Source organism: Nannobrachium achirus (assembly GCF_963921795.1).
Source record: "Nannobrachium achirus genome assembly, chromosome: 24".
In the NCBI taxonomy this organism is placed as follows: domain Eukaryota; kingdom Metazoa; phylum Chordata; class Actinopteri; order Myctophiformes; family Myctophidae; genus Nannobrachium; species Nannobrachium achirus.
In genome coordinates, this window is record NC_137831.1 from 8,076,792 (window position 1) to 8,102,859 (window position 26,068).

At 44.5% G+C, this 26,068-nt stretch overlaps 1 protein-coding gene across 1 annotated transcript; it reads right to left on the minus strand.

The window, feature by feature from the left end:
• Positions 1 to 452: 452 nt before the first annotated feature.
• On the minus strand, positions 453 to 26,068 carry LOC308279941 (SLAIN motif-containing protein 1-like; the record flags this gene model as incomplete). The annotated part of the gene is made up of 9 exons (XM_080720166.1): positions 453 to 528; positions 1,736 to 2,120; positions 3,036 to 3,188; positions 5,346 to 5,753; positions 7,243 to 7,395; positions 8,605 to 8,724; positions 11,004 to 11,141; positions 22,883 to 23,019; positions 25,638 to 26,068. The coding sequence occupies 9 exons, from the start codon at positions 26,066 to 26,068 to the stop codon at positions 453 to 455; spliced, it is 2,001 nt and encodes a 666-aa protein (XP_080576292.1).

Here is a 26,068-nt window from a genome sequence, read left to right on the forward strand (position 1 = left end):
CTCGTAGAATCGTTTCACTTTTGCTTTTCATACATTTCAAAAATAAATTTGATTTGGCAATTTTAATGTCAAAATCTTTTTTTCAGTTTAGTTTTAGATTTGATTGTACACAAAACTGATTCAAAGTGGCGTTTTATAAATGAGACCCCATTGTTGACGAGTCGTTGATAAAATTCTGCACAATAATTTAAAGGCCATCTTCGTCACTTTAGTTCCCAATGATTCTGTGCAGGATCTCTACATCTACAGATCTTGTCGGCCAGAGCGCTCTCTTTCATTCATGTCATCTAAACAGCTATGTTGGTTGGTTTGGCCCCGCTTTCTCATTCATAAAAACTATTTCCTTACAGTGTGGCGAGGGACCCCAGCCAGCAGGGCACTCCTACTCAGTCAAGACAAATCTTCCTCCTCCTTGCCATCTTCAACCCATGCATCCTCTACTCATCCGTTCATCAGTAACAGCCATCTCTCCAGCTGGTGTCTCGAAGGGCACTGAAGGTGGACAGGCTCTTTGGGGGCGTCAATAAACTGGGTGAAAAAAAAAGCAACAGAAAAAAAATTAAAAACTGAAAATACATTTTTGGATTGCAAAAATAAAATCTACTCTCCGTCTCTTAGGAGAGCTGTGGGAAGTTTAGAAATCCATAGTCTTGTGACATAATCGTTTAACTTTTTTTATTTTATTTATTATCGCGAGAACAATGGCTTCCACTTTAACATTGCAACTTTTCAGGAATATTAAGCCTGCATTTTCTATTAGCTTGGATTCCCCATTGATGATGTCACAAGACTATGGATTTCTGAACTTCCCACAGCTCTCCTAAGAGACTTGGACAGAGCAATTTTATTATGAACATTAGTGAGGACCTATTATATGAAGATAGGTTGAAAAGTGGTGAAGTAATCCTTTAAAATGTATAGTGTTCCAAATTAATTATTCCTGCTCTCTTTAGTTTAAACATTCCAATTTCAATTGCTTATCCTGTAGGAGTTCTCTCTCCTGATTGAAAGAAGTTAATGTCCCAACCTAAAAAAAAATCTGTTTACTAAAGAGCTGGAGAGACAGGGAGACCACAGTTACTGGACTCTCATAGCAATGACTAATAGAGCTATTCAACACCTATTTTAACAGAAAACGTCATTTACTGTACGCCGCCTTTAAGTGATTATACCCATGCTACAAACACCAAGGCTCACGGTAACCATAGACATAAAACAGTAGACGCCTCCTCCGGCTCTGGGGCGTTGGTAAAAGAGGACTGGCAAGCTTCCGGAATTCTGAAGTGAAAAGTGATGACTCATCACTAAACCATAGTTTTGTCTGCCTGTTTTTAGCCCAAGGAATGTTTTTTTTTTGCAAAAGAAATGCTTGCTTTGGATTCAGAATCATTAAAAAAAACCTAATTTGACCCCTCACATGCTACTTAGAGCAGATGTTTTTGGGGGTATTTCTTTCCTTTTCAGCAGCTGTCAAAAATTCCCCTAGGGATTTTGCAAATGGAATCATGGATTTTCTGATTTGTTATACTCTGAAGTTTCCAAAAATATATAGTTTTCAAAATCCCCCGAAAACTTGAACGAACCATTCATGTTTGGACATATTGAACTGGACTATGAGGGACTCCCTCTTTCCCCACTGCAGGGGGGCAAAGTGCCTTCCACAGTTACGCACTTCCGCCAGTCATGTTTTACCAGTCGCACCTATGAACTTTGCCGTGGTCACCTGTTGGCTTACCTGCGTGCTGGTTGGCTCATCTTGCCGCGGGGGGTGGAGCTCGTGGTGCCTATGAAGGAGGCGGGACGTGGCAGGCTACTGCGCGGTGGGGTGGCAGTGTTGGAAGTGGGGGTGCCCCCTCCACCTCCAGCTACTTTGTGGAGCAGTGGGATTCCACTGCCGACGCCAACGCCGCCGCCAACCCCACCAGCACCACTACCGGTGCCAAGCCCACCACAGCTGCTGTTGTTGTTGTGCAGGGACTGGAGGCTGGTGGCGGTCGACATGAAAGCTGAGCCCTTGATTGTGGGGCTGACGTAAGCCGTGGCCTTGTGCGGCTGCCGCGACAAGGGGACGAAGTTTCCCACGCTCTGGACTCTGTTTTGCAGCTGGCCCGGGGAGGGAACTGGTGGAGAGGATGTGAAGACAGACAGAAGAGTTAGGGCCGATGCTGCATACGACGCTTTTAGATGAATTTATTTCGGTACGGTTCGGTGAGTCACAAAATCTCGGCGGCACCGAACAGCCCGAATTAATGACGGTACCCGCCCGCCCACGAACCTCTGAATGACGCAATATTGTAGTTTAGACACAGAGCCGAACCCAAATAAATTCAGATGAGTTTTAACACTCATCTTGTCTTTCCTCTAATTACAATCTAAAATATGAACCCTTGTTGTAAAAAAACAAAGTTGTCCTTTAACATTTTAACTCTTACAGTGCCAATCCCGAAATAGTTCGGCTTTCGGGATCGCGATCCCGAACTAGTTCGGCTTTAAAAAAAATAAAAAAATAAAAAATATATAAAAATATTATTATTATTATTTTTTTCAAAAAAAAAAACGTCATCTGTTTACACGGCCTGCGAGAGCGTCGCGCCGCCGATATTTACCATCCACTCCAATGCAATCCAGGATCTTTAGCTCATTTTCTCTGTTTTTTCTCCCATGCATGAGGTGTGCAAGGTTTAATCATGGCTAAATTGCCGAAAATTGGGCTTCTAAAATGCTTGGTAGCCAATAGCTAACTTCAAGCTAACTTCATCCTCTTCCTGTACATGCACAAAGGAAAGTGTTCAGGCAAGTCATGGCTGCAGGGCTTGTGCATATACCAGCACTTGTTTATGTAGCATTCTCTGGTCATTGGGCGCCCTCTAGTGGTGAAAAGGTGTCACTCAAAGAGTTAAAAGTTACAGGCTTAAACTGTTCTAAACCCAGTTTAAGTCTGTGCTAAAGTAAATAGACTTTAAGAGTCCATTTAAATTGGAACACCACAACAAACCCTGAAATGTAAAGTAAAATAAAAGGTGGTGGCATCTCACTGGAGGACTGCAGGCGAGCCAACCCACTGGACGAATCAAAGCTCTGGCTGTTACGAAGCAAAGGGGAAGCAGTGTTGTGAGTGGCTGGAATGCTGGGCACACAAGTCAAGCTGGGGGCCTTCACCAGGTTAGGCATGCTCCTCCGTAGCTTATCTGACAGACACAAAAGCACACGCACAACACAAGGTCAACCAACCACTTCAGCTACTGTATATGTAAATCGTATGGTATGATACATAGCAAAAATAGACAACCTGAACCTACAACCTCGCAATGCATCACGGAACTACGATTCTCTTTAACTCATTAAGCCCCCCGCACACACACACTGTATGTATGCTTTTCTCCACCGGCTGTCTGTCTGTCAGTCTGTCCATGCGTCACACGTCGCGTCACACTTTTGCCCTACTCATATCTCCGCCACCGTTGCGCCTATCCATGCCAAAATTTGCACACATACTACTTTGCTGCCAAACCACAACCTCCTCATTTCTCACATGGCCCTCTTCTAGCGCCACCATGTATCGCTAAAGTCATGTCATCAACATGGATCGGTCCCATTTCCCATATTCCCTCCTGATTGGCTGCCATTGCCTTCTAAAGTTTGTGTATGGGACCTGACGGTCGCTTATCTCCCGATTAGGGAGTCTTACTGGTTGTTCATCAATTATGTTACTTTGCTGCTGCAATGTCCGATGAGTTATTTTTACCGTTACCTGTACACAAGACATGATTAAAGAACCTTGCACCTTTAGATCGTCAACTGTTTGGTCTGAGAGTTTAAGCAGTGCAGCTACAAAAAGCTTAACAGTCGCTATTAGCAAGCAGTTAGTACATCAGTGCCAGTCAGTCAGGGTAATCGACTGCCCAATAGTGCGATGCGCCTGACCACGATGGAAGTATTTTGAATACAAAATGTGTTCAACTCATATACCCAGAGTCAATTCAAACAAAGGGTCAAACTCGTTCTTCTGCTACCATATCCCCTAACATCCTTTAAAATCGCCCTGGAAAACCACTCGCAACTGGCAATAACAAACCTAGCCCAGCCTTACCCTCCCCTAACCCTTCTTTGTGTTTTCCTACTGTATATATATTTTTGCACTGTTTTTTTAGTCTCTGTTTATTTATTTTCTATTTTTTCCTGACCATATCTACTGCATAGTACTGTGTTCTATCCGTCAGTCATTCAATGTTATATGAGATACTTCAATGGTTTCCTGTGTAAATAAGCCAAGTGCTTTCCCAGGATCTCCTTTTAGTTGTTTGACCTTGTACCAGTGAACTGTACCGTCATGCAATGTACTTTTTTTCAATGCAAACTTCTAATTAAGTCTTCAATCAATCAATCAATCAATATACTGGGTCAGTGTTTGTAAGGTATTAACATTTGAATTAAATGTGAATTGAGCACAAGCAAAAATACAACACTGAGATAAACTTACACTCATATTCGGCTGGATTTCCAATGGACGTTTCCCCAAAACAATATGGCCAACAACATGCGTGGATACACATACGGTAAATACACACACATGTTACATGTACAAGAACATTTAAACACAGAGAGAGAAGATCTCATTAGAAGATTAATTCATCTCGTCCCAACCAAACTGTCATTTGTTACTGTATATCCAAACAGAGCTTAAGAAGCTGAACCTGATTCACTGTACACAATGTGCTAGCCAAAGTGGATATTAGGGATAGGACAATATGTGATATAATCATGTTAAAAAACACTCACAATATTCGTATCGTGGAGATTTAATTTATTGTGATATCGTCCTCCATCATGCGCTGGGATCAATTCACCTTTATATTTGCTGAGCTGCATATCCGGTACCATTTAAACCCTCTATTGGTAAAAGGTACTTATAATATACATGTACTTGATACAGTCTTTTGTTCACTTTCTATCAAATGTCTTTGCCAAAAAATAGCTGATCTACAAGCTCACAACACGTCTGCGACGCGTTGTGAGCTGTAGATCTGCTAATTTTCACGTTGTGATGCGTTGTGAGCTTATAGATCAGCTTTTTTTGGTGAACCTTCCCCCAGAATAGGCATGCTGGGGTTCAAGTGGTTAAACGTCAAGTATAACGTTATTTTCAGTCAGTTCTGATGGAAACGGATATTTCTCCAATATGATGTAAGATCGTAAAAATTAACAGTGTGACTCAGATGAGAGAAAGTTATTTACAGGGGTGCCCTGAGTCAAAAACGTTTGAAAACCCCTGGACTAGGATATTTGGTCCTAGCAAGTACCAAATATGAACACACACAAAGCTAGATGAGGACCGCGGTGCTCACCTGATCCGGGTCTGAAGGACTGCTGCAGGTCGGCTGCGTAGGAGCTGGCCATACCCGGAACCATACCCATACCCGGAGCCATACCCATACCCGGGGCGTGGTGGTGGTGCGCTGGGAAGGCCCAGCCTGCGGAGGGATAGGGAGGGGTGGAGGGGGTGGAGGGAGGGGTGACGAGGGAGCTGGTGCTTCTTTGCCAGTCTCGGATGCTGGAGAAGGTGTGGGAGTGGGTGAGGCGGGTGAGGCGCGGCTGCGGAGGCGGCAGGAGGGCGTAGTCTTCCTCCTCCTCCTCGTCTTCCTCGTCCAGGCCGGGCGGGGCGGCGCTGAGGCCGCTCAGGTGCAGCGAGAGGCTGCGGCTGCGGCGCGGGAGCGGCGTGCTGCTGCTGCTGCTGGCGTAGTCCTGCCTTAGACCTGAGGGGGGCAGACATGAGCAGCGCGCACACGCAGCAAGACAAGACATCACATGTGCCCACACACAAACACACGCACGCACGCACACACACACAGACACACGGGAAGACAAGTATACATGGACATACACACAAACAGAAAGGCCAAGCACGCAGACGTAACACGTGTGCAAGAGGCACAAAGTCACGAGCACACACAAACAGAATGACAAGCATATAGACAGGCGCACACACACACACACGCACGCACGCACACACACACACACACACACACACACACACACAATCACCTTTTGAGGTTAATGAAGCTAAAGTAGCGATGAGCTCTGAGATCTAGTACATGTTAATGTATTAGGAAGGAGAGAGGTGTAGAAGAACAGGAAACACATTAAGAAACTGAAAAAACATTTATAATTATAGACGACATCTATCTGTCAGTCCTTTTCCCTTTCATGCCCACATTTGGAGATCGCTGACGCCATCATTATATGCCCATAGATGGACATGCCCCATTTTGTGCCCATATATGGAGCTGGAAGATTTAATAATTGGAGCCTGATGCCATGACAACATTTAGGTTAGACAACACACTCCATATTTGGGCGTAGGGGATATGGTTATGGCATAGTGACAAGCATGACTACGTGGTCTGCTGGCCTGCCCACCGGTCCTCAATTTCAACATAGGATTGTTAAGTGATTCAAACCAGGAAAAGAAAACACTTTGCGATATCCTAAATTTAGTCTCATATCACAATTTATCTCTAACTATTAGTCGACCAAATGTCTGTCTGATGTCTGTCCGAAATGCCCAACGTATACAAGCTTGAGGATTGGTCAAGCTTCACATGACATTTCCAGTCTCTGCAGCGTGGCCTACATCTTGTGACAAAGTGCTCAAAGTTTGTTGTACACCCAGGGTTACATTGGCCATGCTTCGCGGGCACTTGATGAAATTAACTTAATATAAATAGAAAATAGCAGATGTCACAACACTGGTGTCAGTGTTGACATCATAGATGGCTGACATACAGTAGATGGGCTGAAGTTATAGATAGTCTTCAACATACTTCGTGTCTATTCTACCCGCACAATAACCTGGTCGATGCTGGTTAGCGACAGTGCTGACGTCACCATACGGATCACAGATTTGACGTCATAGCACCGCTCACTTCTCACTATGGACACTTTTCCACCGGCAAAGAACCGATTCGGGTTCTTTCTCCCGCATATGGGATGAACCAGAGGTGAGGCTTTTCCACCGAGAACCGAGTTGTTTCTGAACCGTAAAAGTTGGTTTGGAACGGGAATCACAAAATCCTTGGTTCCTATGGTTCAATCTGGTGGAAATGCAGCCAGTTCGCAAGAACGAACGTAGGTTCCAAGACAGTTGAACGGCACTGGTTCTTGAACCAAGGTTCTTTTGGTGGAAAAGGTCCCTAGGAGTGATTTTCATAGATCTCTATGATATGGTGGACAGGGGGTACTCACTCTCCTCCTGCAGACGAGCCATGACCTGGACGTCGGTGAGGTCGTTCAGCTTGTATCCCTGCAGGACCATGTGGTCATCGTCCATCATGGAGGGCGTCAGCCCGCTGTCCATGGACGGCTGGGGGCTGGACGCCGAGCGCTGCAGACTGCGGTCTGGAAACAAAACCAGTCACGTTTTCACAGTTGCTTGTCATGCTGGTGATTGAAGCACTAGAGTGGTGGTCTCAAAATGGGGTCTTTTAACCAAATACAAACTAAGCACTCTTTGTACGCTCACCCGGCCGGATACAGACAGCACTGATCACCCTACTTGTGCGCTCTGCTGGCACAAGTAAATAGCACATCTACAAGCTTGTAGAACGGCTATTTTTTGTGTGCAACTAAAGTACAAATCACCCGTTTAGTGCCTTTACCCATCAGCACTAGAAGTTTTATGGTAAGAAAAGCGCTTACAAATACAGAATTTGAACCGTCAAGCCAACCCAGCAATGTACCCTAGTTGACCTAGTTATGACGACCATGCAGACTGTGGGCATTTGTTCTCATGTTTTTGTTACTTAGGCTTGTTTATGTTTTGACCACACAGTTATTTAGAGTAGACAGATGCTAGGTTCATCGTTTACCTGGTATCCTATAGTTACAATGTACAGATTATTACTTTGATAGTGTATTGTTTAGAGCAGTGGTTCTCAACAGTAAACAAACCAACATAAAGTTTAAGTGTATAGAGGCTATCTGCACATTTATAAAGTGAAAATTTAAGAAAGGACTTTTTAATACCTCTAAAATGACAAATTAAACATTGGCCAAATTGTCAAATATTACAGGTAGAAATAGCCGATCTACATGCTCACAACGCCGTTGTGAGCATGTAGATCTGCTATTTTCACAATAGAACTGTGTTATACAAAATGTAATGCCTCAACTCTTAGTGCTCGTCAGGGGGGGGGGGGGGGGTCCCCCAGTTAAAATATGATTATTTTGGGGGTCGCGGCCTGAAAAGGTTGAGAAAAACTGGTTTAGAGTAAACCAAGAATCTAGCATCAGTCTGGTCTACTGAGGCACTACACTGTGTCTCTGCATTTGATGTATGCATTTACCTTACTTATTCCAAGTTGCTTGGTTAAGAGCGCCTGCTAAATGCCAAAGTGAGAGCCCTCCCCCGCAGGCCGCAGAGAACACACACACACACACACACACACACACACACACACACACACACACACACACACACACACACACACACACACACACACACACACACACACACACACACACACACACACACACACACACACACACACACACACACACACACACACACACACACACAGAACTGAGCTGGGAGGGGGCGAGGCTTACTGCGGTTGCCATGGTGAGGGAAGAAGGTGGGCGTCCTGTCAGACGGAGCAGCGGCCTCCTTGCCCATGGGACTCACAGCCCTCTGGAGGATGGGATGGACGGGGGAGGACAGGGGTGGGGCTGAGGAGACAGAGGTGACGGGTCATAATACACAGCGGCAGGCACGTGCACACATAGACATCAAAGGGGGCTTGAGCCCCTGCTCTTTTATCCGTCTGTAAAAAGTGCCCTCTCCAGACCATGAATGCAGTTTTTACTATGGTGAAAGAAAATGCAAATGTCATCCTCTTTCGAGTCTTTCCATGCCATACCTGAAGGCAGCATTCAAGAGAATGCTGCCTTCAAACTCTCCTGAACTTGAATGAAGCATCTTGTGTTGAAATAATTTCCCAATCTGTGTAGAAAGCCATGCCATACGCCACATCTCCAGTATTGACTTGATTATGCTTAGTTCAGGGTGGTATCAAGCTCCAAAAATAGCCGACCTCCAAGCTCACAACGCATCGCGCTGCGACGCGTTGTGAGCTTGGAGGTCGGCTATTTTCAACAAAACTCAAAACATTTTAGCCCCTGCCTCTCTAACATTCTCTGCGCGTCCCTGCACAGCGGATCACAGTTGACACTTTGATAGCGACATGTACCACGAGGGACCCATAAAGCTCTGGTATTGCTACAGAGTGGAGGGATTAATGGCTGTGTAAAAATGGAGCAAGACGGAGGAGATACAGTACACTTGACCTTGACGCCTCTGCACTGATGCAGAGGCTGACATCAATAAGAAAAGGAGGCCTCGGAATGAATTCAACATAATAACCTGTTAAGACAAGAGGCCGAGTCTACAAAATGCTTTCCGAGTCAGTAGTTCTCACACTTAACTCTTTCTCAGACGAAATCTATTGCAACCGGACTTAACCGTACTTCTTTAGTAGGCTCAATTAGCCGGCCGGAATTTACCGGAATAGGTCATTAAAAACAAAATAAATGATAATGATCAAAAAAAAAAAAAAAAAAAAAACATCGTTACCTCGTCTCCTTCTTCGGCTTATTCAAAAGGATCATTCTGTCTGCGTTTGAACCGGAAGTGCTTTTGATCGCTTCCGGGGCAGGATAGCCATTTTCCCGTCCACATACACTATAGACAGAACCGCTAGCTTAGCCTCTGTCCGTGGTAATTTCATTCAGAAAAAGGTTGACACATATGATACATATAGAACGCATGCCGTGCGCTTACATCGATGTGCACGCACAGCGCCTGGTGGGAAAGACGTTTTCGCTCAAATCCCCACCGCAGGCCAACGGAGAGCTGCAGTGTTAACAGCGTGATTACAAAAACACTGAGGCTTTTTCAGTGAAACGACAGACACGTAGTTGGGGCTCTCTGGTGGTCTTGTAAAATGAATGCTGTCTCAGATCATAAGGTATATTCCTGAAATAATAGACATTTTCGGCTAAACCAACAGCCATTCTGGGAGGCTGTGAAAGTGTTAAGGGATATTCCACTTTCAAAAAGACTTTGTCATTTTATCATCTAATCATCAGGCTTTTACGAACAACCTGAACAGTTTTTAATTTCCTTCATTCAATATTTAGATATTTGATTTACCGTAAATGTTATCAGGCCTTCCTCCTGCAGGAAGCCTCCCCATACACACCCATTGTAACTTCAAACTCCATAACAATTTTTGGGGAAAATTGAAAAAATTAAATTGAAAGAATTAAATACAATAAAATAATGATTAAAAGTAAATGAAAAAGGTTATCAAAAACACACAGCCTGCTGACGTATTAGGAGGGTAGTATCAATCAAATTAAATCTGTCCTGGGTGTTCATAAAAGCCTGATTAGACAATAAAATGACCAAAGGTTTTTTTTTTAAGTTATCCCCTAAGTTATATCCCTTAAAGGTTGTTCTAAAATGTTCAGAAATAGCAGATGTACTAGCTACTTTTGAATAGCCAACACAAAAACCTAAAATGACACAGATGCTGTGATGTTTTAGTGGATAAACTCTTTCAGTGGATGGAATCGAGTGACAATAATCTAATGTCAAACACAAACCACAGATGATTGTCACAACACAATTGAACAGAAATTAACAAATTAGCTACAGTACATTAAGTAGTGCTTATCTAGCATGTTAAACAGTTTTGTTTGACAACACAAATATCAGCACCATGTAATTCATACTAGTGAACATCAATGTCTGAATTTGCAATAAAAAAAAGCCATGTTGTGATATAAAAAGATATGATCGTGATTGATTTCACACATCACCCAGGCAAAGTAGTCCTACAACTACACCCCACCCCAGCACAATTATCAGCAGCACTCCCATCAAATGTAGACTTTACTATCACACAGTTCATTTTCCTTCCCCTTCACAAATCAACAATGTTTACCGTGTCTTTCTGACAGCTGAGGTGTGGAGCAGGCTCGTGCCAACGGGGATGAGCTGAGTGGAGGCACGCCAGCTACTCCATTAAAGGGCAGGGCAGCAGGAGGAGGACTGGCGGAGAACATCGAACGCCACCTGGAGACTGGAGAGAGCGAGAGAGACAGAAAGAAAGAGAGAGCAAAGACAGACAGAATAAGGTATAATACCGTGCCAGGGCCAATTCCCTTGTTAATATCAATAATGCCTAACAACCAACTCTATATGTCTTCAGTCTATTCCGTTTTATATACAGCAGCATTGCATTATGTTGGCAAAGCAAGACCAGAAATGCTGCACACACGTACAGTTACATTTCTATAAGCAACACTACTACATTCCTAACCTTAACCTAACCATAATGTGGGGCATACCAGTGGATGACCGGAGAGTGTGTCAACCCTAATCACAATGTCCCGGTTTGATTCCATCTGGAGTGTTGTGCGTCCTTCCTCCTCCCCTCACTGCCCACGCTTCCCGTCTCTAATATTTGGCATCTATTTTACAAGGAGCAGCAACGGCTCAGGAGGAGGCAGACGAGGTCTTGGAATCGGAAGGTTCACGGTTTGATCCCATCTCCTTGAAGTGTGCTTGCACAAGATACTGTACCCCTGAAATGGTCCAGATGGGGTTGGCACTTTCTATGGTTTCCTCTGCCCCTTACATATAAGTGTTTTGGAGAAAGGCGCTATATAAATGCAATCCATTTAATTAGAAAATATAAAAACTGACTGAAAAAATAAAAAATAAAACATAACCTTCAAGAAATGTATTGAAAATTAAAGACCATCTAAATGTACTCACTTCACATGTTTGTTTTCTACACACTACACAATAATGCCTCTTGGTTTGACATTTCTAACCTCAACACTAAAGCCTGATTTATACAAGCTCACGGCACATCACAGTGTGATAGGTTTAGGTTTGTCATAACTCCGACCCTTACCCTGACCCCTAAACCTAAAATGCCCAATCCTAACACCAACTTCAATCTTTTTGAACATACTGTATTTAACCATAAAAATAGCCATTCTCTAGTGTACTGTACACACCGAGATGTGCCGATTGATCGGTGAATGATCGCGATCGGACGATAATACCTCTATCGGCTTTGATCGGTATCGGCTTTGCCGATCTACAAGCTAGATCAGCTATTTTCACAATATTTATCTGTGGGACTGAATGTAACCTCAGCTTCAACTCCTAGAAGTTGAATTGGATACAAACTGAAGGACCTCAGCCTGCAATCTCCGTCAATGTTTTGTAAGAAGAATCATTAAATATATAAATGCTGCTAAAGTAACACAATAAATAGAATGTATGGATTTGACGCTGTGATCGTCGGGAACATCGGTATCGGCAGATACTGATTCCAGTTGATCGGTATCTGCAATCGGAGCACCTCTAGTACACACACAGCAGCAATGTGTGGCAGGCAGTTCCCTCGTAACCTCTTGGTGTCAACAGTAGCGCCACAGCCACAAATCAGCCCCATTCATCCGCTCCTGTCACAGCAGCACATCTGCTCCGCTCGGCACAGAGGACAAAGCTCCGTTCAGCCAGCCAGGCAAAGACAAGCGTCTGTCAGAGACGATCAGTGCCAGGTACAGCGCGAACACTACTCACTGTTATGTGAGGTGGCAGAGTACTGCTGTCTGCTGCACGTCACTCAGAGAATCAACCCGTTTAGTTCAGTACCAGTGTGTGGAGACAGGAACTGGTTCTGGTTAAGGTTGTCACGTGAAACAAGGGTGATGACATTTTACCAGACGTAGGACAATGACAATGTCTGTGTATGTGACTGTGCAGTATATACACACACATACAGTATCGTCGCTGTCGGGTGAAAACCTTGTATGTCCAAAACCGTTTTGCATCTTTCATTTAAAAAATGATTTAAACTAGTGAAAACAGCCGATCTACAAGCACACAACGCCTCGCACCGCGAGGCGTTGTGTGCTTGTAGATCGGCTGTTTTCACTACATTTGGGCGACGGCCTTGTATGATGAAGCAGGGCTTTACTTTGCGAAAGAACGTACACATTTGAAACGAACGTACACATTTGAAACTTGGAGATACAAGGTTTCTACCCGAAGCAACGATATGTATACTGTTACATGCGTGCACAGTGCACACACACAAGCCCACGTAAACCTTTATGACAATAGTGAAATATAACATTTAACCACTAAAACCCTCCAAACTTGCCCTGGGTCAGTTCTATACAGTACTTGGTCAGCTCTTTTTCCTTCGACACCAAATCTCTGCCAAGTATACAACCCACAATGCTTTGTGGACTTGTAGATCTGCCGTTTCCAGCGAATATCCCCCCCCCCAGATTAAGTGGATAATAACCATTAAAAAACAACTTCTACCAGTGAATACTATAGCGCCTGCAGAACACTATAGCGCATGCAGAACATTCAGCCAATGGAAGACAGAACAAAGAGGGAAAGGATGGATTTTAAAAAGTGTAGTGCATTGATAATCCCATCACATATTCCCTTTATATTTATGTGTGAGTACGTGCGAGCAATGCAAAAGAATGTGCACATACATGCATGCCTGCCTGCCTGCCTGCAAGGGCGTCACAAGAGGGGGGGGGGGGGGGGGGGGGGGGGGGAGTGGGACTGAGTTACTAGGGGCCCAAGGTGGAGGAGGCCTTAATTATTTTATACTTTAGCTATTGAAAAATAGCAGATATACAAGCTCACAGCGCGCGCTGCGAGCTTGTAGATCTGCTATTTTTGAAAAGTCATGAAAATGTGTACATGTCTTTGAATACTGTATACTGTATGTATGTATTTTTTAAGCGAACATTTGTAACTAAAAATGTTGCTTCTGGGGGGTCCCTGAAACAAAATATTTTGAGATGGGGGGTCCGTGGCCAAATACATGTAAGTGTGGTGCCATGGCATTGGTCCGAGGGTTCATTAGTCCGAAGGTTCATTAGTCCGAATGTGTTTTACTATGCCTAACTCTAACCCTAACGGACTAATGAACCTTCGGACTTATGGGCAGTCCCCATAATGGTGGGGGTCCTTCACATGAAAGGGTTTGAGAAAAGGTTTTGAGCACCACTGACACAGAAGGATTTGAAATATTCAAAGACTTGCACAAATGTAAACGATTTTTAAAAAATATCAATCCACAAGCTTGTATATCTGCTATTTTTCAATAGTTAAAGCACAAAATAACGTGTAATAATGCGTTCCCAGTCTAAACGGGTTAAACCCCCTCCTCCCCCTAATGAAGAACATTCATGGGAGGGCCCGCAGTGAATCCTTGTACCCAGGGCCCAGAAATGTTACGCGACACCCCTGCCTGCCTTCCTGCCTGCCTGCCTGCATATGGGGTGCATCCGCGCACGCGCGTTTTGTTCAACCCATAACAAGACGGTGGTGGTGGAGGAGGATGATGCCTCTCTGGCACCCGTCGATGTGAATATAAGCCACTCAGCAAGGGAAAGAGGGGTGCATGCCTTTCATGTAAGCATGGTTTCTATGGCAACCGCTCACTGGGTCTGACGGGGCTTTTCGCAGAGACTTTACCGCGGGGCGCGACAGATACTAGGCCGCGCTGGTGGGAGGCTGGTTCTGAGCCCGCAATTAAAAAGGTACGACTGCAGCCAGTAGATGAACTAGGATCAGTGCATGCTCACCTCCTTTGATGCAGCAAGCTGCTCTGCTGGTGTAACCAAGTCCACACTGATGTCTCCTGACCCAGAATATTTGAAAAGGAACGTTGTCAAGCAGTAGAGAGCGGATTAAAAACGGCAGGTAACACAAGCTGTTATTCAACAAGGCTGGGGAACAAGTCTCTTTCTAGGAGTGATATACTCTGTGCTGAATGGTCACACATGATTTACATGTTTATGCAAATCTTTCACACCTCTATACACTCCCCACCCTATTTCCCCCTCTACACCAAATCCTAACATCCTTATAGCATGTCATATAATAAATAATAGGCAAAAAATAGACAATCTACAAGCCCACAGTTTGTGAAGCCATTTTTCACAGAATGTCGCCCATTTTGGACATGCCCAGAAAAATAGAAGCTAGGGTTCAAGTGGTTAATGAATGTGATTTTACATTCAATTCTAATTTTTATGATTTTATAAATATTAACCTTCCATTTATGCCATTTGGATGTTTGTTTCCTCGATTCTATGCCAATTGAACATTTCCTTAACTGCAACGTTGGGAGCTAGCGCAAAGCTTTTTTCTTTTTTTTATTACTTTGCCAATGTGTGACGTGACAATAAAGTGGCATTGATTGAAACCAGTTACTCCTTTTTTATGACTTGAAGTCAGGGATGAGGCCTGTGTGATCTAGAGCAGTGGTTCTCAACCTGTGGGTCGGGACCCCCAGAGGGGTCGTCAAATTATTTTCGGGGGTCCCCAGATGTTTAGCTAACATTGTTTTTTTTTTAAGTTGTACCATGTAACTTTTTTTATAAAACAAATCTTAAAATTGTCCTAACTGTTAAATCGCTAAAGTTTTAGAACACCCACTCCGTTATTTTCAGCTTCTAAAGCCTTCTCTTTATATGTTTTCTATGATCCTGACCGGGGGCCGGTTTTCGCGGAAAGATTACGTCATCATACACTACCGGCCAATCACAGCGAGGGTTATACACTGCCGGCCAATCACAGCGCATCTTGAAGTGGGGTCGCTATCACAATAGGGCGGCCATATTTGTAGGCGCCCGTGTGTCTCTATACTCGGGTGAAGGAGTCCGTTTCTCCGGAATGCCTGAACGCACAGGAACCAGGGACCCCTCTAAAGATAGATCTCGGCGAGGTGTGAGGCCCGGTCCGCGGCGGAAAACTTCCGAAAGACGCGGACGCGACCGCGGTTTGCTAGAGCTACTGACCACTAGTTGAGCAACTTACACAGTATAGCTTTAACTCAACAGTAGCAGACCAACATACAGTATAAGTATATACTGGGTATCTGCACATTTATCAAGGGACAATTTAAGGACTTTAAAAACCTTTTTAGTACCTCTGGTCAAACATTGGCCAAATTCTCAGATATTCTCAATTAGCGCCGATCCCGAGAATACTCGTGAAAAATACTCGAGTAGCACATGCTGCCGATCCCGAGTATACTCGTGAAAAGTACTCTATTACTGTAACGGCGGTTCTCCTACCCTGTTGGTGCGCGGAAGGTCCTGACACGATCGCCCTCGCCGATTCATCATCATCACGGATCCACGAGCACAAAATAGTAATCCCATAACATTGAGGCAGACGGGGAATCTCATCTTTAATGTCCATTATCTCGAAACAACACTTTCAAAGGGAGGATGGCAGTAGATTCTCGCTTATATAACACATGTTGAAAAGCACCGATCCGCCATTACACAACAGTATGTTGATGACGAGCGATTCCGGTGAAGGACGTGATGACGTCAAACTGGAAGTGTTTACGCTATGGACTTCTGGCCTTCAAAATAAGACAACGTGGATGCAGCCTGCGGGAGGCACGCTGGACATTTTAATCCGTTAATTTCTGGAGCACTAAATGAGTTAAGAGGCAGAAATTAGCATGTAGATCGGCTATTTTCACAATGGAATAGATCTAGTCAAACTAAACTCCTACAGTTCCATGTGCTTGTGCAGGATGGGGGGTCCCCAGTTAAAATATGATTATTTTGGGGGTCGTGGACTGAAAAGGTTGAGAACCACTGATCTAGAGGAGGATGTTATGGCAACAGTAGGTGGGAAAAAAACAGTGTTAGCTCCAGCAACATTAGGAGAAGCAGTCTCTTCTAAGAGTTGGAGGGTAGCCTAGCCTATGGTAGGACACACACACACACACACACACACACACACACACACACACACACACACACACACACACACACACACACACACACACACACACACACACACACACACACACACACACACACACACACACACACACACACACACACACACACACACACACACACACACACACACACACACTCCTCTGATGCAACACGCCTCTCAGCGGAGGCAATTTTCAAGTTCCCTTGAATGAATTCTGATGACCCTTTGTTTCACTCCCTTTGTTAGAGACGTACAACATAACGAGGGAAGTAAAAAACTATGGTTGCACAAACAAGTACAGAAAAACATTGGCCAATAGCGATAGCAAGGGGAAAACATTGTCAATATTGTCAAATACAAATTGTTACTTTGATGGATTTCAACTACAGCTTCACTTGAGAAGACAATCAACCACTCGAATTCCAAACGATGCAGTCAATCATGTTTTTCTTCCTTTTAAACCAACGCATGACAGCTATGTTCAACTGAAAAAGAGCAGGAAATAAAGCAATGGGTTTAGTTTTGCCCACATCAATCTCACATCAATCAGCATTAGGCTACTACAGAATACACATCAATGGTGTAATACAACAAATACAAGAACACTCGCTCCACCCAGGCCAAAACTATGCCCAACCCTAACCTTATTCCAATCATAACCTCAGTAAAACTATGCCTAGACCTAGCCAAATATGCTGTGTAGCTTTGTATCTGTTGTATCTGCCAGTGTGAAAGCCATCTGAATGTATTCCTAACCGTAAGCTCGAACGAATACAAGAACCACTCGGGGTGAGAGTGTTTTGGAGCAAGCTTCCCTGTTACCATACAAACTATCTACTATAACAGTGATGATGTGGGGTAGAACATTGCACGCATGTGTGCACAGCACAACAGTGGCGGAGAGTACATTTACTCACTTGTACCCAAGTAAAATGTTTAGGTACATTTACTTTTGAGTATTTAACATTTTCAATATTTCTTCTGCTCCACTCAAGAGTTAAACTTTTACTAAAAATATTTGAAGTAACAAATTAGTTACAAGTTACTTAAAGTTGTACATTTACTGTAGATTACAAAACATACATTAACCCATTAAGCCCCATTTTATAGTCCATCTATTCCAAAATAGCAGATCTACATTTGCTCACAACATTCTGAGCCTGTAGATCTGCCATTTTTAAAAAATGTGAGTACTTTCACTTCTGCACTGTAGATAAATATACTTAGGGGGAGAGGGACTGAGTTACTAGGGCCCAAGGTGGAGGGGCCTTCATTATTTTATACTTTAACTATTGAAAAATAGCAGATATACAAGCTCGCAGCGTGGCACTCTTGTAGATCTGCTATTTTTGAAAAGTCGTGAAAATGTGTGCAAATCTTTGAATATAATTTTGTATTTTTTTTAAGTGAACATTTGTAACTCAAATTTTGCTTCTTGAGTCTCTGAAACGAAATATTTTGAGATGGGGGTCCGTGGCCAAATACATATCATTTTGGGGGTCCTTCACATGAAAAGGTTTTAGCAACACTGACATAGAAACAATTTTTTTTCCCGAAAAAACCTTAGAAGGATTTGAAATATTTAAAAACTTGAACACATTTTCACGATTTTTCAAAAATGGCAGATCTACAAGTTCGCAGCGCGGCACCTACAAGTTCGCAGCGCGGCACTCGGTGCCGCGCTGTGAGCTTATCTGCTATTTGCCAGACCCAGGGGGTCGGCCTACATAAGGCTTTGTCTGTCGGTCGGTCTGTCGGTCTGTCGGTCCCTCTTTTCCTCAGTGTGCCTGTCCCTATTTTCCTCAGTGTGCCTGCTCATCTGCCCCTCCCTTCCCTTGCTGGGCTGATTGCCTTGAGTGCCGTCACCTGTACAGGACCAGCTGAGTTGAGTTGGCTGACGAGCTGCTGACACTATAAATTCCTCAGCCCATCTACAAGCTCACAAACATTTCCAGCTGCTCAGCCTATACAATCCTGTGTGTTCATGTGTTAGTTCAGTGCCATACTAGTGAAAACAGCCGATCTACAAGCTCACTACGCTTTGTTGCTGAGACTATAAAATCCTGTGTGTTCATGTGTTAGTTCAGTGCCATACTAGTTTTCATTGCGGGTCTGGCACGACCAGGTGACCTGGTCTAGTTTTCAATAGTTAAAGCACAAAATGCGTAATGCGTTCCCAGGCTAAATGGGTTAAACCCCCCCCCCCCCCTCCCCCTCATTCATGGGGGGCCCGCAGTGAATCCTTGTACCCAGGGCCCAGAATGTGGTGTGACACCCCTGCTCACACAGGTGAGTCAAGCTCCATCTCCTTTCATTAAGATCTTCATGCATTCCAAACATGCAGCTGAGACTGTGGGAGCTGTCACCTCCAGCACACTAACAGCACTCTGCTCTGACACTGCCACTGCTAGTCTGACAAAGCTTTATTGTCAGCTGTAGTCTGCGGGACGCCCTACGAGAAAAGAAGAAGTGGAGCTCCAGAGCTCCAATGATGACGCAGTTTAGTGAGAATCGTGTTTTTGTTTCACCAAGTTTAGTGTGAATCATGTGTTTTTGTTTCACCAGTTCCACAGCCCTTCTCTCCACAGACACAAAAAGGTAGACGCCTCTTCCGGCTCTCTGGTACCCGTCTCGCATTGATAGGCATTTTTGATTGACAGGCTTGGAATTCTTCAGTGTGCGTAACAGACACGGAAGGTCGGTAGGCAAATCAGAGGTAGGTGGGGGCGGGTCTTTTCGTACGCAGCTCTTAAAAACAGCTGCGTCGCGCAACACTAGGAACTGGCTCTGTTGAACTGAATTGTAGTCCTTGGATAAGTCCCGGAAAAGACACGCTGTGATTGGCCAGTAGTTTTTTTTGAGTGGCAGTCTGCCTTTTCTGCCTGTCCAAGTTGGACGGGTCGCTCCAATCAACTGCAGCGGTGGACGAGGTATCTAGCTTTTTATATATGTGCTTTTCTCTGCCCATAATCCTGAGTCCTGTCACACTTTGCCGTTTTGTAGCTGCTAGTGTGAACGCAGGATTAGAGGATAGTCACTGAAAATGGATATGAAGTCTGAATGATTAACCTTTATATCCTACTAGACCGGTGGCCGTATGGCCTACTCGCCAACACCCAAGTCGACCTCACAAGTTGGAAATTATGCATGTCAAGAACGATGCCAGTTGGGGATGCACGCCCACCTCCGTTATGCAATTCCTGTTGCACCTGTTCTCATAGTACTTGCAGTACCCGCTAAGAGTACCCAGTGCTTTACTAGCCTTACAGTACGTCATACAGCGTTCACTCACTCATTCCTTAATGAGTGAGTGAACGCAGTATGACGTATGGCCCCGCCAGGCTAGTGCTTCATCCGTACACTGCACTACTCATGAAACGGACACTGAACTACTCGTGAACCGTGCAAGACCATAGAATTACATTATTGCACAAGGCCCGTTGCACCCTTTTATCAGAGTGCCCAGTGCAGTGCCCATAGCCTATAGCCACAGGGGTCCCTGATGTTATCAGAAACTGCTGACGTTGCAGGTGAATCTCCCCCCACCACCTACAGCAGGGTTCCCCAATTAGTTTTCCCCAAGGGCCGAATTATGTCTAGGCCTAAGGTACCAAGCCGAGGGCCACAACATTGCAGGGGGGCGACGGCGGCGTTCCCGCTACTCCAGCGACTGTGACAGTCCAGATATCGTCGTTGTCGGGTGAAAATCTTGTATGTCCAAAAACATTCGTTTTGCATTTATCATTTAAAAAAAAAATTAAACTAGTGAAAACAGCCGATCTACATGCTTGTAGATCGCCTCTTTTCACTTCTTTTGTGCGACGGCCTTGTATGATTTGCGAAAGAACATACAACATACAAATTTGGAGATTTCCACCCGACAACGACGATATACTAGTGTTGTTGCTGCTCTTATACCACAATTATTACTGGAGTTGGTGTGGGCCAGACAGTAGCCCCCCGTGGGCCACAAATGGCCCGTGGGCCGCCTATTGGGGAACCCTGACATACAGTATGAGCACAAGTACATTTCAGACCCGTGGGAACCACTGGTATCTCTGCTTGAAATGTGACGAAAGCACTGGCTGTCGTGGCTGATAAGTAGGGTTGCAGAAATACCTCATTTGGTGATGCTTAGAATTAAGGCAGCCTATAGCCGGGGATCCAGACCCTCAAAATGGGAGAGGACCTGTGATTTTCTGCCGCACTTTTTATTTCTGTTTTATCTATTAGTTTGGTCATTAAGGTCCACAGAATGAGAGGCCTGCTCTGCCGGAAACATCGCGAAAAAAAAGGTTATGGCCATTTGTATATTCACTGTCCCATTGACTTCACTATACAGGAAAGGAAATATATTATAAAAAAGAAAAAATCTGCTTTAAGTAGCATGTGAGGGGTCAAATTGGAGGGTTTTCGTGATTCTGAATCCATTGCAAGCATTTGTTTTGCACAAAAAACATTCCTTGGTCTAGAAAACAGACCAACAAAAGGGTGAAAAGTAATGAGTCATCACTTTTCACACTTTTGTTGGTTTGTTTTCTCGCCCAATGAATGTTTTTTGTGCAAAACAAATGCTTGCAATGAATTCAGAATCATGAACCCCCCCCCCCCCCCCAGTTTGACCCCTCAAATGCTACTTAAAGCAGAATATTTCTTATTTTTAATATATTTCTTTCCTGTGTAGTGGAGTCAATGGGACAGTGAATATACAAATGGCCATAACTTTTTTTTGCGATGTTTCCATCAGAGCAGGCCTCTCATTCTGTGAACCATAATGACCAAACTAATAGATAAAACTGAAATAAAAAGTGCGGCAGAACATCACAGGTTCAACCTTATTCCTTGAGCTTTTGGGCATGTGGATCCCCGACTACTATTGTGTTATCACCACCCAGCATTCACACACACAGCCACACCCCTCTACTTCTTCCGTGTATCATCGTCCTTGATGATTGGTTGGCGACATTTTATTTCTCAAGATTTCTTGTTACTTAGGGAGGCCATGGGGCTGGCTGTCTTCAGCGGTGGGTGCTGACGTCGGCCTAGGCAGGGTTTGAACCACTCAATCTTCCACATGAAGGGCACATGCACTAACCACTACTACACTAACATCACGCCCCCAACGTAACAACAAGTTTCAGGTTACCAAAGTAAACTGACTATTCATACTTTGTTGCATGATTGTGCTTCTCTACACTTTCCTCAGCTGAAAGTGCATACGTTATGTTGAGCAACATGTTCATGTGTAATACATTTTGCCCAATATATCAATATCCTTGACCTGCTCCTCGGACAAAACACTCAACCAATCACACTGTTGAGAAATCTGACAGGCATCCAAAATACAAATCCCTCTAATATGACGGTTGCATAATTATGTAAGGCTTTTGAGGTTTGTTTTGCAGTAAACCCCTCAACTACCGTTTGTGATTCTGCACAGCCAGAAATAAAATGATATGATTCTTCGCTTGGATTTTAAGTGGTTTCGCTTTTTTTTTTAAATGTTATGTTTATACAGGTAGACACGATGCCATAGATAGACCATATTCACACAGCGGCCATCTTGCCATTAAGTTAATGAAATGTCACCCCGGTTTTTTCAATGCAAACATGGACACCCAGAAAACATGGTGGTCTATAAAGCGAGCTTTCTAAAGCATTATACAGTACAATACTTACTTTAAAAAGTAGTATACAGTTTAATGTGACCAATCAGACTATGTATGGCTAAACTAGTCGGTGATGAAATAGGAGCGTGTCGATATTGCGACATACCATCTGTTCAGCGGCCCATTCTTTTGACGCGGGTGAATGTTAACCTGGTGAAAAGCTAACCTGCCGACGCGGGTGAGTAGCTAACCTGCCGATGTGGGTGAATGTTAACCTCTATGCCTAAACCTAACCATAACCCTGACCTCAGTAACGGTGACACAGGTGAGTAGCTAACCTGCCAACGCTCATAGTCGAAAGAATGACTCGTCGAAAGAGCGAGATTTCCCCCAATGAAACCCGAGTCTGTACCTTGGTCCAGTTTGAGTGAGAGCGAGCGTCTGACGACCTCCAACCCGGACTTGGGCCTGTCCAGCACCATCCTGCACCACTGCACAGGTGTGAGCGGGCTGTCCACACACACACTGGCTCTGGAAGACACGTATAACCTGCAGAGTGTGAGAGAGAGAGAGGGAAATAAGTTGACGAGAGCATGACAGAAGATAAAGTTAAGCAAAGGACAATCAACTGGTGGAAAAACAACAATGGCAGTGACTGACAAGAACACAGAATAGGCCTACAGTAGAATGATCCTTAGAACATTGGTTCTCAAAGTACGGTCCAGGGACCCCCAGGGGTCCTTAGGGGGTAAAATGTGTCAATTGTTTTAACCACTTTATCCATTTATAAGTTGTCTATTCAAATCTATCCAAATACATATCAATTCGGGGGTCCTTGGCAGGAAAACGTTTAAGAACCATTGCCTTGCTCAGAACATAGACATAGAAAGGTAGACGCCTCCTTCGGCTAGGGGGCGTATGCATTGAGCAACTAAGGGAATCTTCGTCGCTTCCGTGTTCATTTCTTCCACGTGCGTCACACATACGGAAGTCGGTAAGCCAATCAGAGGCAGGGGGGGCTGGTCTTTACGTATGCAGCCTGTAAGAACAGCTGAGCAGCGCAACATCGGAACTGGCTCTGTTGAATTGAATTGTGGTCCTTGGATAAGTCACGGAAAAGACACGCCGTGATTGGCCATTAGTCACTTTGACTGACAGCGTTCCCTTTGTTTTTCTAGGAAGTCCGGACTAGAACTTTTGCACATCGCTCCAATTAACTGCAGAGGCGAACGAGGCATCTAGCTCTTTATATCTGTGGCTCAGAACACAAATTAATGGGAATTCTGTTATGCTGCTGTCCAGCTGCCCAGACTCACCATTGTGCCAAGGAATAAACACTTTGTAAAGCGATATGATAGATGTTTGGTCATCAGACCAGCGGTCCCGGCCTGTTCCCAGGAAGCAGCAGGTTATTTTGACAGCAGCTCTTGGTGTTGACAGGAAGCACAGAGGATGCTGAATTATAGATGCGTTTACCCCTGCACCCTGATGTGAGGTGGCAGGGGTGTCGCACCAAAGTCTGGGCCCTGGGTACAAGGATTTACTGCGGGCGCCCGCCATGAATGTTCTTCATACCCATTTAGACTGAGAACGAATTATTGCGCATTATTTTGTGCTTTATCTATTGAAAAAATGCAGGTATACAAGCTCGCAGTGTGGCATTCGAGCTTGTATATCTGCTATTTTTGAAAAAAAAAAAAACCTGTTTCAATGTCAGTGGTGCTCAAACGTTTTCATGTGAAGGACCCCCAAAACTATATGTATTTGGCAACGGACCCCCCAGAAGCAAAATTTGAGTTACAAATGTTCGCTTAAAAGAAATGCATAATATTCAAAGATTTGCACACACAGCAGATCTACCAGCTGATCTACCAGCTGTGAGCTTGTATATCTGCTATTTTTCAATAGCTAAAGTATAAAATAATTAAGGCCCCTCCACCTTGGGTCCTATAGTAACTCAGTGCCACTTTCCCCCCCTTGTGACGCCCCTGTGAGGTGGCACCGACAGCTCTCTTAATGCAGGAGGACATGGAGGAAGAAGCAATGGAGGGCACAGACCAGAGGACAGCACACACACACACACACACACACACACACACACACACACACACACACACACACACACACACACACACACACACACACACACACACACACACACACACACACACACACACACACACACACACACACACACACACACACACACACACACACACACACACACACACACACGAGGGACAGCACATTACTGGACACTTGAGCACATTAGCCCACCTAATCAAATTGAGGTTTAATCTTATTCTGCGGTGTGTGTGCAACACTTCCTTCAAAACAAAGAGCTGTACATGACGGACAGTTAGAATGGAGGAATCCTGTCTCTCCAGTCCAGACTTCACTATTCTTTGCTCCTGCAGCTGAATATAAATAGCCTATTATTTTAGCTGCTACTTTAATTATTTCCTCTCTGACTTGTCTTGAACATGTCGGAGACAAACAAACAAGTGTGGCCAATTAGCAAGGTGTGGCTGTGTTGTTATAAACATTTAATCAATTAGATCCAGAAAACACCAGGAGTTGGTGCCACATGGTTAAAATGTTTCTTAAAAAACAAACTTGATCATTTCAGCTTCTTCGCCCCAGAGGGAAGCAACACATGGATGGTTGGACCAGGTGTATTAAACCAAGGGTCTTCAACAGGGGGTCTGGGACCTCTAGGGGGTCCCTCAGAGCTACTACAGGGGGTCCTCCACATCTTTGTGTGATAGAAAGGAAAACATAAAATAATAAAATCTACTTTTCAGCCAGATTCTGACAATGTAAGCCAAAAAAGTAGCAGATCTACAAGCTCACAGCTATTTTCAGCAAATAGGTTTGGCGTAGAGGGGATAAACTATTGACAGTTCAAGTGGTTATAATTTATAAATATCTGAAAACACAAATTGACATGAATCCAAAATACACTCAGACTGATGATTGTAACTGTCAAAATGAAACTATATTGAATCTATGAAAATGTTGTGGGGGTCCCTGCATGCATGCTTCATCATCTCTCTCTCTTAGCCCTGAATACATGACTCTCATATATGTATTCAGGGCTACTCTCTCTCTCTCAACTAAAGGGGTCCTTCTTGGCCTGAAAACCACTGTATTAATTAAACAATTACCACGTCTCAGCATCCTCATCCCAGGAGGAGAACAGGGAGTCCAGGTCCAGGAGGTCCACCTCGTCCAGAGCCGTGGGCTCCCCGTCCTCCTCCTCATCTTCATCAGAACCATCAGAGGAGCACAGGGACCCCCCCAAGGAGGAGGACTGGCATAGCAGTAGGGCCGGTAGCGGAGTGGGCAGGCAGCAGCCTCCACCAGCACCACTACCACCGATGCAAGGCGGGGAAGGGGACAGTCTGTGCGGGCTGCCGGTACAACCGTTGCTCGCCCGGGTTCTCAACTGCTCGTTCTGCTTCTCCAGCTTCCGAATGAGCGCCTGGAGCTTCTTCACCTCCAGCTCTGCGTTGTTCAGCGACGTGTTGTTGGCGTTGCAGTCCGTTTTCATGATCGGATGGTTCAGCGGCGCCGCCGCATGCAGTGGTGCCTCCAT